Here is an 18,557-nt window from a genome sequence, read left to right as displayed (position 1 = left end):
AGCACAGAGTTTGGTTGAAATCGTGAATTACAACGTCAGTAACAGGCAATATGTTTGTGCAGGCCATGTAAGTATTCGCTATTTGTCAATCATTGTTTCCTCCCATGCAACCACTTACTTTCATACAGATCAAAGCACTGTCGATCTTGAGTAGCGTATCAAATGAGCTTGCATCGCTCGAAGCGCCTCAATGTCTTGATCCTGCTAGGTTAAGAGAGATCATTGCCACCCATACACGTCGCGTTGTTTGTACAGACTGCGTCATGTTAGCCAAGGCTGGGACAGCAACGATTCCTCTCCAAGGTATTGATATTCCTTTTCATTCTCGTTTGTTGCGCAGCCACATTGACGATTACCGCCGTTATTTGGAGCGGAAAATTCGGGTAGAGGATGTTATACCTGAGCAATTGGTCGGCCGCTGGCTACCCAACGTCATAGGCAAACCTTTCTCAATTGACCGCGCTTATATTGAAGAAGCACACAAGATGACTAAGAGTGCGCAGATGGCAGATCTTCTTGTATGTCACGATCAATCTTAGAGTAGAGACTTGGGGAAGAGGGCATCAATTGTATCCTAATCAAACAAGGTGCATTGCATCAATGGAGATTTATCTGGTCTCTTTTCACGTAGATTGAATAGGATACCATGGTTTGTGACCGACACGGAACGGCTTGTGTAAATGGCATAACCTGGGCTCTTGCGTCGCAGTAAACCCTGGAAATCTAGCTATAACGTTAGAGGGTGACTGCGAGATCCTAATCTTACACTAGAAATTTATGTTGTTGTATCTAAGATACACAGGAGTAATAGTACTGCTTTTAGAACACTAGATATATTCTGCCCACGGGTAATCGCAGTCTTGGGCCGTGTATGTGGGTGGTGGGTGGTGGATAAGCCAATTTCCAGGTTACACCACGATGCTCGAGTCCTGGTCCAGTATTGTATGCATGTGGTTTGGATCGAGACTTAAAACCCCTGTGCCTTGACATGGCTACAAAGCTAATATCCATGCATATGCGGATGCGTGGATTGTCTTGCATCCTGGACCCCGTTGATCTTGCGAACCCTGCCAGACTTGCACCGAATTGCCCCGGTGGGGCATCGGCTGCGTCGGCGTCGGGACGTTGGGACCGTAAGGTAATGCCCGTTCGACACTTGTTGGGGCAATGTCGGGACATTAGATGGCAATGCCTAGATACATGTTCGACACACCGAAATGGCAATGCATGTTCTACATACCGAGATGACAAATCCATGATCGACACACCGAGATGACAATCCATATCCGACACGCCAACGCTATATTCCTCCTCTGGGATGCAAAGTCAATGTTCGGTAACCGACTTGGTCCGGTAAGCCGTTGATTGAATGGACGATCATGAGACAGAGGACTCGTCGCTCATTGCCCTAAAACCACAGCAAGTTTGTTGAACGATCACATTAGCAATTGAGCCATCTGCTGTTTCGAAGTCTAACATGATGGCATCGCCAGAGAGAATGCTCATCCCCGTAGCTGCCTTTAGTTCCGCCTTTCTCGCAGGTATGAGGACATGAATACTACCAAATTCGATATTATTCTCACGACCATGACAGGCGGAATGAATCTGGTGTCTATGATAGCAGTCCCAATGATCCTGAAAACAACCCCTCCGGATTCGTCTCTCCTTCTTCGACAGTGGCATTTCATCTACAGCTCGGGGCACAAGGTTGGACCTAAGCTGGCTGTGGCCAGCGGATTACTCTACTGGACGGCTGCTTGGACAACCCAAGAACGCGGAAAAACGATCGCTCTCTACGCATACTCTGGTGCGCTCACCATGTCCATGGTTCCGTTCACCTGGTTGTTCATTGTCCGCATCAACAATGCCATTTTCGCGGAAATTGAGAAGAATCGGGCTGGAACACCGACGAATCTCGCGGACGCTCAGTATCTCGTTGGCAGGTGGCGAAAATTGAACATTGCTCGCACCGTCTTTCCCATTCTGGGAGCAGCTCTTGGCTTAATCACTCTATCTGGTTTGGTGCGGTAGACAATGCCTGAATTGAATGAGGATAGAATGTATGACTCTCGCGAATGTTTCACTTGCAATCGCAACGCGCAGCAGTGGTCTCAAGGCTTCTTAGATGATTTGTAATATGTATTTAGTGCTGAAATTGTTGATGAATATGTTTCCCTAAGCATCTTGTATTCATTTTTATACGTATTCTTATATGAAGGCCTGTCAAGCGTACATATTAAGTATTATAGGTTACCTGAATTACTCCAAAGTTCACGACGTTCCATAAAGCGGGTGTCTCTGGATAGTTTCCTTTGATGGACACCCTGTCTCCAACATCGAGTTGTGTCGATCATGAAATATCAGTAGCTGGTGTGCAATTGGTTTGTATACTGTTCATCAAGTGTGTTGTACGTGCTACATGGACAGTTTAAGATATCATGAGCCATTTGCTTCCTTTTTCGGTTGAGCATTTGCCTCGTAAGCACCGGCTCGAGATTCTAGTACCTTCACCATTGCTCGGGGTCGCATCTCTTCTTCATAAAGCTTCAACACGTCTGATAAACTCTGATTCTCTCCCCTTTCATGAATCGATCGCGCTAGACTGATAGCATCTGCCATGGCAACATTGCCTCCTTGTCCACGAACTGCGAGCCTGCGCGTTAGATAATATCATGCAAACCTTCACGCGGTTGTGTTCAAGAATACTTACAAGGCGTCATAGAGTGAGCAGCGTCTCCGACCAAGGTAATACGACCGGCTGGTAACACCGGGGGCAGCATATCACATAGGCGGAGGGGCGGTAGTACCATGCCTTCAACAGGGGTCGCTTGGAAGGGCTCCGCAATCTGTGGATGCAGCTTATGCAACCGTGAAAGCACAAATTGGTGCATTTCTTCACGAGATGCCATAGATGTCCAGAAATCGTCTTTGAGAGCATCCTCGTCTTGCCATCCGAAGAGCCAATACAACTTGGCTATGTTTCGGTCTTCCGACACACTGCTCACGAGATAAGTCACTCGCAAGTCATCTGAAAAGGCAGAGACCCATGACGTTCCCAATTGCATCCACCGCTCGTACTGCTCTTTAGGTGCTTCTATTTCCCCGCAGATGGCACCCATGGGCAGAAAGCCAGGATGGACCACGGGAAGTATTTGTGCTCGCACTCGACTGTGTATTCCATCTGCACCAACGAGTATGTCACCATGAAATTGAGACCCGTCTTTGAAATAAGCAGTGACTCCATTGGCATCTTCTTCATACCTCTCAAACTGCTTTCCCCATTGGACGGATATGTTGGTCATCAACCAGCTCCTGAGTCTACCACGGTTGGCACGGATTTGTCTGTCCCCGAGCTTGGAACCGAATCGGATGAGTTCTTTAAGGACATTCTTCGAGGCGTGGTAAACGGCACTGCTGGTCTCAATGCCTGTACCACAGAGGTGATCCACCTGGGCTAAATCCGGCATATCGCTGGGGAAGTATTGAGCGAAGCTGTCGAGCATGCTGGGAAACTATCGTCAGATCTAAACCTTGGAATCCGTAAAGAATAATTTCGCAGGTGGGGCATTCATACTCGCCATTCAGTGTTATGCACCATCCCTAAGTTCGGCCCACTTCGGAAATATCTCTCTCAAACATTTGGAAAGTGTAGTTTTGGGCTCTCAATGCCTGCGCTAGAGCGAGACCAGCTAAGCCTCCTCCGATGATGAGAACATGGGGATTGTTAGAATTCTCTGCCATGGTTGACTTTGGTGAGGAGTATCGAAGCAGAGGCTATCTTATATTCAACAGAGCCCAAGGCTTCATGCGATAGAGTTGGCTCTTCTACCTGCAAAACGATAATGCAATGTCCCGACTTGGTCGCTAGGACACATCGGGGCTGACAGATATGGTGTTGGTTCCCGAGACTAGGAAGGTCACTTAGGCGATTACTCAGACTCATCCGGCTCACTGAACACCAAGAGCACAATTAAGTTTAGAAGACAAGTTACATGTTTTTGTGGTTTTTGTAGAACGATCTGTATGTTGAAGAGTCGTCATTAACAAGTGCAATCTTCTTTCTAGAACAGAGGAGGTTAATTCGCATGAAAGTAGGCGAAATAACGAGAGGATTTAGTAAAATAGCAGCAGAAGTTATCCGCGAAATGTCCAACTCCGTTCTTAAAAAGAGATGACTGTCTTGTCTGTTACTCTGTTGCAGCCAATACTGCATCATGCACGCTAAGCCACGCGCGACATGCATGTAAACACGTAGCGAAGATGAGCTCGCAAGCTGTAATCAAGCTGCTCAAGCATTAAACGAGTAAATGGAGTTTCTAATTCGTTTCTCGATGAATCTCCTAAATCAGCAGAACCATTAAGCAGATCACTTCTTGGCTCTGTCTGTTTTAGGCGATCAGATAGACAGGCCAAGAGTCGCTGGATGCGATAAAGCTCGCCAAGAACCATGCGGGCTGACATTATCTTGGCTTTAACGTCGTTATCTTCCTCTTCTGGTTAAGTATGTTCATCCTCATTAGTGTTGAATAAGTCGCCAGGCTTTTGGGTACTCTTAAGATACTCAAGTCGCGTAGCTTCGAGATAGTACGACATGACTTTCAAGGTGCATAGGCCAACAAGGAACAACATGTGGACGTCTTGGCCGCATGTGCATTCTACCATAGCATCCATAGCCTCTGATATTCTTTTATTCCTAGCAATGATATCAACCAAAGATTGGCTTTGATGCTCTGCGCTTTGCGTCTGGTTGCGTTCGCATGTTGTGCCACAGGATACGAACAACTCTGATAATAACCAAGAAATGACTGCGGGACAGCCATCGCTACAAGTTGAGATGGACGAAGTTATTTCTCCAAAGCGGTAAGCAGCCACTAGGCTATTTTCTGCAGCTTCAGGCCTTAGGGATGGCAAGCCGAGAAACGCTAGCGTTGGATCATCGAAGATCGTCCCGTCACTTGCATTACCTAGAGCCCAAAATTAATCGTCCAAAGTAACGTGATCCACCACCGAGCGCCCACCCCCCCCACCGAGCGCCCACCAACACCAAAATCACCAAATTTTCAACACTAAATTTCTTAACAACTATAGCACCTATTAACGACGCGCTTGCAGCAATTAAATCCTTAACTCTTAGAGAAGATTTTACATACTTAGAAATAGTAGAAAAGTATAGTTACTTGTAGTTAACCTTATCTAGACGCTACTAGAAAATTTAGTAGGTATACACTACTACTCTACTAAATAGTTAAATACTTAATACTACGTAAGAAAGCAAGCTTATAAAGTATATTAAAGAGCTTTATAGGTAAGGATTACCCCCTATATAGACTATTATTTAAAATTTTGTAACTAAAATAATAAGGAATCTAGTAAGTAAAAATTAGGTGTAGCACTTTATTAACTGCTATAATATTAATCTTATCTCCTATTAGGCTACTAGGCTTAATTATAACTACTTTAAAGCTAATTCTACCTTTAAGTATAGCTTATACTTTAAGCTTTTACACTAAAAAATAGAGTAATATAATATTAAGAGTTAGTATATCTATAATATAGATAAGAAGGGTTTTCTTATTAGAGTACTATTAAAAACTAAATATATATTTAATAAGAGTACCTATAAGTAGAGAAAGATTAGAGCTATACTCTAGGATAGTAATAGGGAGTAGATTACTACTATAGCTTGCATATGCGCTAATAGTACTGCTCTTACCTCTACCCTTATTTATTAGTCCTAATCTAGAGCTCTATAGGATACCTAGTTATAAGATTTTAACCTATTATAATACTAAGCTTTCTTTATAGGATTACTAAGTAGGTAGACAAGCTACACCCTAGGGGTATCCTAGCTTAAGGAGGTGTTTAATTACAAGACAAAAGCTAAAGCTTATACTTTATACTAGCTCCTTATCCTTAATAGCTATAGATCTTATATAATAATAGAGTTTATTAAGTACTATAATAAATATAAGATCCTACTTATAATATATCCCCCTTATAGCACTTACACCCTTTAGCTACTTAATATTATAGTATTTGCTCCCTTTGCAGCTTTATATAAAGCTTAACTATCTAGTTTTCTAGATAGCTCCTAAGGGCTTATAAGCATTACTAAGAGGGATTTCTACTAGTTATTTAATACTATATAGAGTAATACCTTTAAGGAAAAGCTAATATTAATAGCTTTTAAAGTAACAGGCATCTTACTACTTAACCCTAATATTATCCTTTTAAGGTTTAAAGCACCTATAAATAATAGTAACTAGCCTTCTTTAAGTAATAGTATAACCTTAATATTAAGTGTAAGTAATTAGAGAAAGATAGAGTAGTTACTCTATAATACTATAATTAATATCTATAATAAATAGTTAAAGAAGCTTAGCTAGATAATCTATACTATATTAGTAAGAAATACTCTACTTAACTATAAAAATAAACACCTAAGGGCTACCTTAGCTAATAAGAAGAAGCATAGGAAGCGTGGTAAACCTCTATTATTACCCCCTAATAATAATTATAGTAGTAGTGCCTAATTTATTTTACTATTAAAGGTAGAGCAAGTATTTAAGCTCTAGGAGTAAAAGAACCTTAAAGAATAAGAGCTATAATACTAAAAAAGTAAGGTAATTAAGCTTTATAAGTAATAGAAGCTTACTAAAGCTTAACTTATAGAGGAGCGTTACTTAAATTAAGTAATTACTAAGAAGGAGTAGAAGGAGAAAGCTACCTAAAAAGCTACTACACGTAATAAGTAGAAAACTACTAAGTAACTAGAAAAGTAACTCTAAAATAATATTAAAATATCCTAAATAGGTAAGAGGCAAATCCTTAAGCCTCCTACTATTATACTAGCTAAGGTAGTTAATAAGGAGCTAGTAGAAGAGGATATAGTAGTAGAGGCAACTTTACAGTGTAGGCGCCTAATTAGACCCCCTAAAAAGCTGCTTACATAATCTAAAATATTTAATCTACTCTAATAGATCTAATAATCGCGACTCTAAGAAATCTTATAATAATAGCTATTGTGGGTGGCGCAATATCCTTATTTAGTGGGTGGTGGATTTTGGTGTTAGTGGGCGCTCGGTGGGGGTGGGCGCTCGGTGGTGGATCACGTTAAACGAGTCTTGTGCGATGTGTGGAACAGAACCAAGATTATCTCCACATAAGAGCGGGGCCGACTTAGTGCAAAGGGCTTTGAAGAGCTCATTGGAAGACCACTCTGTTAGGCCAGAACGATCAGGAACAGAGCCCAAGGCTGATGAGCTCTCCGAAAGTGCTTGGCTGTCAGTGGAGGCTCCTTGGGAAATGACAACAGTTAAGATGGTCTCGGATCCTGGCGAAGATCGCAGTGAACTATTATTGTCGACATTGCCCGCCCATGTGTCCGCGGGGGGGTTCTCATTGAGGGTTTCGGTAGCAGCACGACGAGTTTGTTTGGCGTGTACGTTAGACGTGACCTTTCTTCTAGCACGCCTAGATTGTTAATAGACACACGGCGTTCCTCGACGGGCACAACGTGCACAAGTAGGTTTGTTTTTACTGCATCGAACCTTAGAGTCTGCACAATTTTGACAAGACTCTCAGAAAGGTCGTTGTTGCTGTTGTAGCTGCGGAAGAGGTGACGGCTAAGGGTCAAGGAATTCTTCAACCATGGTCAACAGTGCTAGAAGGAGAATCAGCAGTTCACAAATGGGCCAGGCAAGTCGTGCTAATGATCTATCTTTTCGAAGACCTCAATAGCATCAAAGGGTGTTGCCACTCCAGACCGAGAACGAAAAGCAATACTAGTATAGGATAAAGTCAGGTCAGGTTGCATGTCAACCACTTTCCGTATTATACCGAAGTTGGCCGAGCCAATCCTATATAGTCATTCCTTTGAATCTTGAAACACGAATGGTTCGGCTTTTCTTCGATACAATACGGAAGCAGTAGGCATGCGAGCCGACGTGCCTATGTATACCCTGTACTGCCTACTTGAACTCGAAACTTCGCAGGGACGCGCACGCCACATGTAGCTCGCGGCCACACTCCATAAACCCCTGTAATCATGTATCACGCCCACTATTGTTCCTTCCTAGTCTGATATGAACAACTCTAGGTTCAACTCTACGTAGGAGATCGTTTGCACAAAAACAAAGTATTCTATGTACCGGCCCTAACTGCTACCAGTAACCGATCATGCGGAATCCGGACCGACTCCGCTTGGTAGCTGTGAAATGAATGGTACAGCAAACCAATAGGGTTGTGTCAACAACGCAATCGTATTGTTCTATTCTAGTGTTCCTAGCCTATTCTGCAAGTATCTTGAAGTGTAAAGTAATGTTCTCATCATTTTATTTTCGTTTGTCGGTGCTTGATTGGTGTCTAGAAGTTGGAATATTGTTGTGGGTTATAGTTCACACACATAGTGTCTTTTCCCATTGGTGAGTCATAGTGGTGTTGCAAGGGGTAAAGGTGACAGCCGTCGTACACTAGCGTAAGGATGGCTCTACAATATAACTGTATCTGCTCTGTATACCTACGGGGGTAACGATCAGTGGACACTACATGAGTAGTGCGTGGACGTGTACAGGTTCGGCCGAAGACTGGACCGGGTCACCTTATTATGGGCGTCTGTCAACCAACGGAAGCAACACTCGTGTTCCCGAAGAACTACCCACAGCAGTGTCTTATGAAGAGCCAACCTAACAACAAATCAGTCGTAGGCACTAGTAAGAGATACTTAGTACGGGAACCTAGTTCCTCTTCTATTAAATAGATTGCGTAAATTAACCTATGTTCTAGTTAGATAGAATTTCATCATTCTTAAGCAGAGCCCTATTTAGGAAATTAAAGTCTTTTACTCATATTTGAAACTAAAAGATAGGTCCTCTAGCAAACCCTCACATGTCCTAGTAATACGCAATAGATTAACACAGCTAGAGATACTGTATGTGCAGATTGTGGAACACTCATCCTATTACAGCCCCTAATCTGCGTACGAGCCACCTTATTCCTGTGTTAGAAGCGCTAATAGGGAATAATTTCATTTTCGAGATCAGAAACAGCATTATATAGGCCCTATTCATTTTGAACATGGGTAGCTATGCCTAAGGTTCGATTCGCCAAATGGACGGGACCTTTCTCAACAGGTGCACAACTGGGAACCCAGAAGGAGTCTGGAACGGGTCGTTGCTTATCTCTCCCGGATCACCGAACGGGCCCCGAACTGTCATGGGTTTCGAGTGCCGGCACCATGCCTACCACAGCTTTTACATACCTGGCTGCCTAGAAGTAGTCAAGAATTAGTCATTGCTTGTTTTCCCCGCATCACCGAACGGCCCGCGGTGCAGGGACCATCCCTTTACAGTTGTCCCTAAAAATCTCACCGTGGGATGGGTCGGGCCGTTCGTGGTGCTTCCCCTTGTATGATAGCGATCGACGGCATCAGCCAACATATTCTGACTCGGCATGCTTCCGCCAACTACCCGTGTCCATGCTACACGGGAGCTTCCTCATCCTGAATGAGTCCGTGAAGAGCTAGGGGGCCCACCACCGGTTAGTATATTAAAACCTGTCCAAGGGTCATTAAAAGTCTCCAAAACGTCAAGGACGTTGTAGATCATAGAACATGCTACAACATTCGACAGCAGACCTAAGAATATCTAACTAATGGCACAGGTTTAATCACATTTGTGGGGCAAAATCGAATGCTTATCCGCTTATGTACGTACTACTTACAACATTGTGTGTTTCATGGTCTCCATATGTATTGCATTGTCATCCTGCTATGAGAGTCTAGAACAAGCCATTATCTGGGTGATATCATTTCCGGTTATCGATTATGCAAGACTGTGAGAAACTATCTCATATTTGGAAAAGTCGCCATTCGCTGACATGGTCCTGCCTGCCAAAGACAATTCTGGGACACTTCGCAACGCTTCGTCTAGTACACTACACAGCTCAAGGCTGTCCAGCGGTGCGCCATGCGACAATTGAAAACGACACATGTGGGCCACATGCTTATGCCAGTCCACCTCAGCCGTGGGAGTCGTGGCTGCTATGATCACCAGCTTCGCATCGCAGTTGCAACGCAGAATGTCGGCATGCGCTTGAAGGCAGTTGATTACTTGACGCCCAACGGCAGCTTCATTTGTGTCCATGGATTGCAGAAACAAAACGTAGATGGATGCGTTACGGATAGGCTGTATTTCCGGATTGGATCGGCGGCAGCATTGGATGCGTGAAGGCACTGATTCTGGCATTTCTTTGCCGTCTGTCAACGGAAGTTCTTTGACGAATTGAGCTACGAAGGACAGTCGCGGATGCAGAGCAGCAAGAGTTTGAACGATAGTGAGGGAGGTACACTCGACCTGCATGAACGGTTAGCATGAACACAACTATAACGTATTGGGTGTGGTTGCCGCTCACGTCCACAACCAAAGCTTCTTTGCCCCCGTTTATACTCATCTGACTCAGAATATCAAGCAGCTCATCACCTGTGTCGCTTGCGATACATCTTATGAAGTGATCGAATTGGCGCGATAGTCGACTGTGTTGCAAAGCCTGATCGGTGAACGACGTTGACACACCAAATGCAGCACTGTACGGAGACTGGTACGTCTTCTGAAATGGTTTGCTAGCTTCCACCATCTTTAACGAGGCAGGTAGGATGGTTTCAGTCAAAAATGCGAGGCCGTCGGATAGTGCGAAATTGTTGACGAATGCATACGACAGGGCGGTATGGCCAACGTGAGTGGATGCAACCTCTTCTAGGAATTCTGCTGCAATGAGCATGCGGCATATTCTGCGTAGATGCCCTTCTGGCACCAGAGCAAGTTGCGATAGATCTTCGTAAGAAACAGACTGATGTTTGGGGATGCACGGAAGGATATTGAACTCGCACAACCAACGGAGACATGCTACTACTTGAACCTGCGGAGTAAAGCTTCACGGTTAGCTAGTAGAAATGAGGCTGGAGATTAGCGGGCTATACTTGCCTTTCGGACGAGGTGCCTGATCCAAATATCTGGCTCAGCGTTTCTAGGGCTAGGCTCTTCCATGTCGACAGGTAGAAGATGAAACCCAGGCGATCGTTCATAGCGCAAGCTAAGATACTTATTGAGCGATTCACAAGTTAATACCCGAGACGCGTGGCAACAACATTCGTTATCGGCTAAGCTTACATAACGCGTTGCTTGAGGAATTGCCGGTAAGGCAAAAGCCCGCTTTCCTGGTTATGGGCTGATATTTTAGGATTACCAATATAGCTACGGTGGCCCCCTACACAGTGCTACAACCCCCAGCCCCTCTACCCCTACTAGTGCAGTATAGCCATACATGCCTAGTAGGACCTAAAGGTAATAGTAGGTACCATACTACTGAAGAATAGTTAGTCTTAATTAGGCTTAAGGATAATAGTAACTTAAGCTAAATGTACATAAACTTGTTTTGATTAAAGGTTTAAGCTAGAGGCTTAATTAGGCTATTTATTTGCTAACTCTAATAAATGCTTATCTTAACCACTAAGAACGTGTAACTGTTAGATGTGTCCTAATTTATATGACTTTAGTAGACAACGTTACTTCTAACTAACAAGGTGCTATAGCTAGGGTGGTAAATAGGCATAGGTTAGGTTAGGGTTAGGTTAGCTTATATTATTCCCTAAACCTAACCTAAACCTAACAACAAATTTTTGCATAGGCTATAGGCTTAGGTTAGGTCTAGGGTCTTACGTATAATAACGCAGGTAGGTAGGGCATCTAAAACGTATCCTATACGACTTAAAGGCATATAGGAGTGCGTGTCTATATAGAAAAGGATAAGATTCCTACACCTATAGGTCTTATATAAAAGGATAAGAAGAACATGCCTATCCTAATATAGGCGAGCTGCTCTCTATATATATTAATAAGTTAGGCCTTTACTAGGGCTAACTTAGTATAGAATAATAGGCAAATGTTGCAGGAGGGATAACAACCGGATCACGGAGCATCTTGATCCAATCAATCCTAATTAATGCTAATTAATCCTAATCAATACCCCTGTATAACCCACTATCTAATCAACTGCTAGCTTACTACTAAGTGCCTAATAAAAAGCAGGAGCTCTAGTAAGGAAGGTTTACTAATTATACCCCTTCTAGTAAGGGTAGCTAAAGCTCTATATATATAAGTCTAATTATAGTAGAGACAATCTAATAATCTATCTCCTAAATTATTCCTAACCTTAGTGATCTAAATTGTTATAGACTGGCCTTAAGGGAGAATGCAATAAGCGTTAATAATAGTATTTAGTATCTTAAAGGAGAGATAAGCCCTCTACGCCTTTTTATAGGTGTCTAGTATGTTTACTTAGTAGTAGTGTTAGACTTAGTCTGTCTTATGTTAGACCTAGGCTTAGGTATAAGCCTAAGGCCTTTATATACCCCTAACCTTCCCTATAAACCCTCGTGAAATTGTCTTTCTAGGGGTCTAGGGTTATGTCTTTGTCCTCTATAATCTATATTAGGCTTTATTACTATATTTTTTAGTTTTATTATTATATCTTTATATTCCTTCCTAATTTGTAATAGGCCTATATATTAAGTAGTATACGCGCGTAGCGTCTATACGCTTATTTTAGCACCCTACTATAAAAGTTCTAATATAGCTATCCTACCCTACTATAAATTTCCTAAACTTACTTTATTATATAGCAGATTTTCCTAACTAATTAGTCTTATCTCTACTCTTTTTCTATTAATCTAGCCTATATAGCCTCTATTATATCTCTATCTACTACTACTAGTGCTAGTAGTAGGGAACTACTAAGAGATAGTTAGACCCTACGCTAGGTCTACTAAGATAAGGTGCGTACTTCCTATGTTCTCCTAATATTTCCTATACTAACTTTTGCTTAGTACACATCTCCCTAAACCTAGCTACTTAGTAGCTTTATTATTTCTAGTAACTTAGATAATAAGGAGTATAATAGTAGTTTTATAAAGCTGCTTCCCTATAATTAGTATATTAACTAACTCTATCTCTTTAGTAAGTATAACTATTAGAAGGGTAGTAGTAAGTTCTTCCTAATTTTTATATTCTTTATAGCAAGTTCTAACTATATCTAGGGCGTTTATGCAAGTCTTATTATTATAGTTATAAGACCTGCACTAGGTTAGAGGCTATCCTTGCTAATAATCCTAACGTCTGCCAAGCCCTCTATAACTAGCTTTAGTTTTATTATAGTTACTAGGAGGATTACCTCTATATTGCAAAGAAAGGGACCCTTAGGACCTTTATAGGAAAACCTACTAAAGGCACTTACTACTAGTTTGTGCTATAATTCTACTAGCTCTACTATTAGTTTAAGGATCTTATATTAAGGGCCTAAACTAATAACGCTATTACTCTACTTACCCCTTCTACCTACTTGCGCGCCTATAATTAGTACTAGCTTAGTGCTATTATTCCCTCTACTACTAGTGCTCTAGTATTTCTACTATAATCTACTATTACGCCCTTATATAGTAGTTATAGTAATAATAATATTATATAGCTTACTACTACTACTAGTATTGCCTTCTAGCGTATTAACTAGTATATAAATAAGACTTAGGCCTAAACTAACCTTTATATTAATAGGCTTAAGAGTACTACTAAGCGCACTACCTAAGGTATTAAGACTCTTATTATTAGTATTAGTTTTCCCTTATTCCCTTTATATCTATTCTAATATTTATTTTCTTTAGGCCTAGGGTGCTATACGTTAGTAAGCTATTAAAGCACTACCCTCCTCCTAATACTACTACTACTACTACTTATACTTATTAACTAAGTTATCCTTTACCTACGCCACGCGTAAGCATTACTACTATTACTAAGAGATATAGAGGCGTTAGAATAAGATAAATAATAGTTTAGGGGGGGCTAGAGAGGGGTTAGTTATAGATAGTAATAGTATAGACACTGCTACCTAATTATTAGCTATATTATAAAACTTTAGTAGTAGGGTACTTACTTAGAGTGTTATTAGGATAAATAAAAGATATCTCTAATACTTTTCTACTTCTTAATTATAATAAAGGTCTAAGTTATTATTTTAGTTTCCTTTTACCCTTGCCTCCTAGCTTTTATATATATTAGGCTATTATTATACATAGTATCCTTATACTATTCCTTAAACCTATCTAGAGCCTTAGTATCCTACACTACCTCTAGTAGGTGCTATATTAGATTAATATACCCCTTCTATTTTACTAGGACTTAATACTTTCCTTTTCCTCTTATATTCTTTATATAAAGGATCTCTTCTACTTCCTATTTATCTAGCGTTATATCTTTATTTTCTAGGGTAACTATTAGACCTAGTTATAAGTCCTAAAGCTTCTAGCTTAGTAGCAGGTTATTAGTAGCTCTCTCTAGCAGATCTATATACACGGTCTTATACAAGTTCCCTAGTAAATCTAATACTACTATAAGTAGAGTAGGGACTTTTATTACTCTATACTTTACTTATAGCTAGTTAAACTTTTTACTTAGTTAGTTTATCTTTATATTGCGTATTGCAAACTAAACTATATTACCTTTTAGGAACTTTTTAGCTAGGTATTAGGACTAGTTTATTACTTCCTATTATTATTACTATTAGAATATAATAATAGCTTGTGCTAGCTCTATACCCCTCTATAGGTGCGATAAGAACGCTATAGCCTCTCTATAAGGATTCTTAGGCTTTACTAGTAGTAATATTATCTTTTATAGCGTGTCTGCAGTATACCTATTTAAAAGTAGATTTAGGCTAATACTAGTTATACTAGAGTCCCTGTTATTAAGTGCAAGTTAGTAGGCTAGCAGGTAGTTAGGCTAGTTAGTCTGCTTAAAGCATACTATTATACGTAGCACCGCCTGTACCTCTTAGTTTACCCGCTCTATCCCCCTGTCTATCTAGGGGTGGTATGCAGTAGATAGTAACTAGTTTATCTTTATTATCTAGCACAACATTATCTAGAAAGATCCTAACTAGTTAGAGCCTTAGTTAGTAATAATAGAGGATAGGAAGCCCTAGAACTACTACTAGTTATCCTAGAAGATCCTTATATAATAATTAGCTACTATAGAGACTGTTACTTTAAGCTAAACATATTTAGACAATCTATTAGTAATAACTAATAGGAACTAAGGTTTACTATTATCTTTTATAGGTAGGTTAACTATAAAATCTATAGATATTTAGGACTAGTATTATAACGCTACTAGTATAAGTTATAATAGACCCTATTAGCGCTTCTAGGAGATATAAGCACTATAATAATAGCAGTTCTAAACATACTGCGCAATATCTCCTAATATTCTATCCTAATAATAGTTACGGCGTAGTATTTAAAATATTATATTCTTCCCTAGATATCCTACTAAACCTAATTTATATACTTGCTATATAATAGTAGTTATAAGGGGTTCCTATATTAGTAACTAAATAATACCTCTCTAAAGCAAAGTGCTATATAGGCTAATTATATAGTCCCCTATCTATTACTTTATATTAGCTAAAACTAAGAAAGACCTAGCGCCTTTCTAAACTATATTAAGACACACTTAGTATATCTTATCTTCTAATACTGCTTTGTCCTATAGTATCTATATATATAGGTTAGCAAAGAGGCTAGCGCCCTTTAGTAACTTAGACGCCTCCTCTACTTCTAATACTATAACCTAGATTAATTTAGGGCGCATTACTAACTATAGTGTTGCTTTAGAGGAGTTTAAATCTTGTAGTTACCTACTTAAGGCATTAGGTTATCCTATAAGATAGCTAGGTCTATACTATAGGATATACTAGTATTTTAAAAGTTCCTCTGCCTAGCAGCACTATTACTTGCTTAAGCTTTAGAGGCTAGTAAATTACTCTAGGTTTTTATAGTCTATAAATATTGTAAATAGCTTATAAATGCTCTATAGCTCTACTAACTAACTTTTAAGATACTTAATAATAGCTAGCAATTCCTTATTATATATAGTATAGTTTTGTCTCTCTAGCGTTAGTGCTATAGAGTAGTAAGTAACTAGGCGCTAGACGCCCCTAACCTTTTATAATAAGTAACCCCTAAGAGCGTATCCTAAATAGTCTACTTCTAATAATATTTCTTTAGCTAGGTCCTATTATATTAGTACTAGTCTAGATATAAATGCCTTTTTTAGTGTATTAAATGCACTCTATTCTTCCTCTCCCTATTAGAATAGGGTGTCCTTCCTAGTTAGTTAGTTTAGAGGTGCTACTATTTTAGAAAACTTTATAATAAAATTATAGTAGAAGTTAGTAAAACCTAGAAAACTCCTTACCTCTCTTATATTCTTAGGGGATTCCTATTCCTATACTACCCTAAGCTTTTTAGGGTTAGGTCTAAGTAATTTGCCTACCTTAATAATATAGCCTAGGTAGCGTACCTCCTTAATACTAAATACACACTTCTCTAAGTCTAGGTGTAGTCCTACTTCTTTTAATAGTATAAATACACACTTTACTTTTTCTATATAGTTAAACTAGTCTCCTCCTAAATAAATTAGGATATTATTAAGGTAGGCTATTATATATAATCTAAGTAACTCTATAAGCGTAGTATTAATATATTATTAGAAAGTAGATAGCATACTACTAAGACTAAATAGATATACTAACTATTTATATAACCTAAACTAGGTATAGAAAGCTATTAAGGACTTATAACCTTCTACTATTCTAACTTTATAAAAGGTAGCGTAAATATCTACTTTTATAAACTAATTTACACTAGATAGTGTACGCAAAGTTTCCTTAATAAGTAGTAGTAGGTATTAGTCTAATATTATTATACTATTAAGCATCTAGTAATCTATACAAAGGCGCTAACTACCTAATAGCTTCTTTACTAGTAATACTAGAGCTCTAGCTATAGAAGAGCTTACTTAGATCTAGCCCTTATCTATTAATCTAGTAAGTTATGTTCTTAGTTCTAGTAATTAATAACAAGATATAAGGTATAGGGGACCCTATAGGGGGTTAGGCTAGGTTCTATCTAGGAGAGTTATTAACTAAACATAGTAATCTATACTACCTTAATAGGGTAGTAAACTGCTTGCTAACTCTTTATTAAATAGGTCCTTAAACTCTTATAGTTCTAGTAGTAACTTTATCTTTCTAGTTTTATACTTAGGCTTATAGGGAACTATACTATTAGTAATATAGATAGTGTGTATATTAATAGGACTTCCCTTATTAATACTTCCTAGATATTTTATTAGGCGTAAGTTATATATTACCTATAAAATATCTAGTATATTTATTATAAAAATTTATACCTATATATCTTCCTATTAGGGTCCTTAATTTAGTAACCTTACTATAACTAAACCTAAGATAATAAAGATACAGGTAGGATATAGGCGTCTCCCGCTCTCTTATACTACTATATTTCCTACCTTCCTAATTATTAATTTGCCTTATAGAATATCTATAATAACGCCTTCTCTATATAGCTATAGTCTGCCTAGTATTAGTTAATAGGAGAGACTAGGTACTATATAGGCTAAAAGCTAAGACTACTAACTATCTAAATTATAGTCTAATACTACTAACTATAAAATTCTTGTACCCTTAGTAATTCCCTAGGTATATTATAAGGGTTATAGGGGAATATCTATAAAGTTCCTACTAATCTATCTTACTAACTTTTCCTTAACTATACTAAAACACTAGCACCCTAAATTAACTATTGCTTGCACGTTCTCTACTCTACCTAGAAGGAGGGGAATAAAGAAAGGAGGATTATTTAACCTAGCCTTAATATCTAGGGGATACTTAATAGCCTCTACTATTAATAATTCCTCTATTATAGTGTCCTCCTTATACCCCTAACTTAGCCTAAAGTTAGGGGTAGCTAGTTTCCTAAATTAGGGCCGCTTGCTAATACTATAACTATCTTAACACCTACTAGTTGTAGTAATAGGGTATTAGGGCATGCACGTATAAAATAACCGCCCTATCTATACTAGGTGTAGACCTTTGCTAGTTTCTATATATTAAACAGGTCCTATAAGATCTAGTTAGGACGTAATATTAGTAGTTTAGTAGGTGCACTTAATAAGGCTACTACTTCTACTATATTTATATTGCTATCCTAATCTAAGTTAGACTTCTACTAGGGTTCCTTAGACTTACTAGCCTAAAGAAAACCTAGTTCTAGAGAGGCTATTTTAATATCTACTATAATTATCTTATATTCCTCTATAGCTACGTTATAGTTTATCCTAGAGACTCCCCTATTAAGGGAAACTAAGTATATATAACTATTAAGAGATTACTAAAGTTATAAAAGCTTTTATTTATTATTCTAGTATAAACCTCCTAACTATATAAGAAGCTATATAAAATTTATAAAGAACTCTATAAAAGGCTAATTTTAGCCTTAATATAAGTATTCTAATATAACTTAGGCGCGCTCCTGCCTATAATAGTTACTATAATAGAACGCTAGGTAGTTAAGAAACATACTTATATCCTAACGCTTACGTGTACTATCCTTAAAGTATAGTGCTATAGCGCGCTAGACTATAGGTAAT

The 18,557-nt window shown here is 39.2% G+C and overlaps 5 protein-coding genes across 5 annotated transcripts; 2 read left to right on the top strand and 3 right to left on the bottom strand.

Annotated features, from left to right (window-relative positions):
* Positions 1–104: 104 nt before the first annotated feature.
* Positions 105–539, top strand: IAQ61_007425 (uncharacterized protein; the record flags this gene model as incomplete). Its single annotated transcript, XM_066097578.1, has 1 exon — positions 105–539. One exon carries the CDS (start codon positions 105–107, stop codon positions 537–539), a length of 435 nt encoding a protein of 144 aa, XP_065952075.1.
* Positions 540–1,477: 938 nt separating this feature from the next.
* IAQ61_007424 (uncharacterized protein) lies at positions 1,478–2,031 on the top strand (the record flags this gene model as incomplete). The annotated part of the gene is made up of 2 exons (XM_003842400.2): positions 1,478–1,541; positions 1,595–2,031. 2 exons carry the CDS (start codon positions 1,478–1,480, stop codon positions 2,029–2,031), a joined length of 501 nt encoding a protein of 166 aa, XP_003842448.2.
* A 665-nt stretch (positions 2,032–2,696) lies between these two features.
* Positions 2,697–3,503, bottom strand: IAQ61_007423 (uncharacterized protein; the record flags this gene model as incomplete). The annotated part of the gene is made up of 1 exon (XM_003842399.2): positions 2,697–3,503. One exon carries the CDS (start codon positions 3,501–3,503, stop codon positions 2,697–2,699), a length of 807 nt encoding a protein of 268 aa, XP_003842447.2.
* A 994-nt stretch (positions 3,504–4,497) lies between these two features.
* Positions 4,498–7,642, bottom strand: IAQ61_007422 (uncharacterized protein; the record flags this gene model as incomplete). Its single annotated transcript, XM_066097577.1, is given in 3 exon segments — positions 4,498–4,897; positions 7,180–7,473; positions 7,491–7,642. Coding segments are annotated over 3 exon segments (846 nt in total), but the record flags the coding sequence as incomplete, so codon positions are not given.
* A 2,179-nt stretch (positions 7,643–9,821) lies between these two features.
* Positions 9,822–11,080, bottom strand: IAQ61_007421 (uncharacterized protein; the record flags this gene model as incomplete). Its single annotated transcript, XM_003842403.2, has 3 exons — positions 9,822–10,352; positions 10,411–10,914; positions 10,976–11,080. The coding sequence occupies 3 exons, from the start codon at positions 11,078–11,080 to the stop codon at positions 9,822–9,824; spliced, it is 1,140 nt and encodes a 379-aa protein (XP_003842451.2).
* Between the last annotated feature and the right edge of the window lie 7,477 nt (positions 11,081–18,557).

This window comes from Plenodomus lingam, assembly GCF_022343315.1.
Source record: "Plenodomus lingam strain CAN1 chromosome Unknown contig_3, whole genome shotgun sequence".
In the NCBI taxonomy this organism is placed as follows: Eukaryota; Fungi; Ascomycota; class Dothideomycetes; order Pleosporales; family Leptosphaeriaceae; genus Plenodomus; species Plenodomus lingam.
Note: the sequence above shows the minus strand (reverse complement) of the source record. Positions and strands in the feature narration are given on the sequence as shown.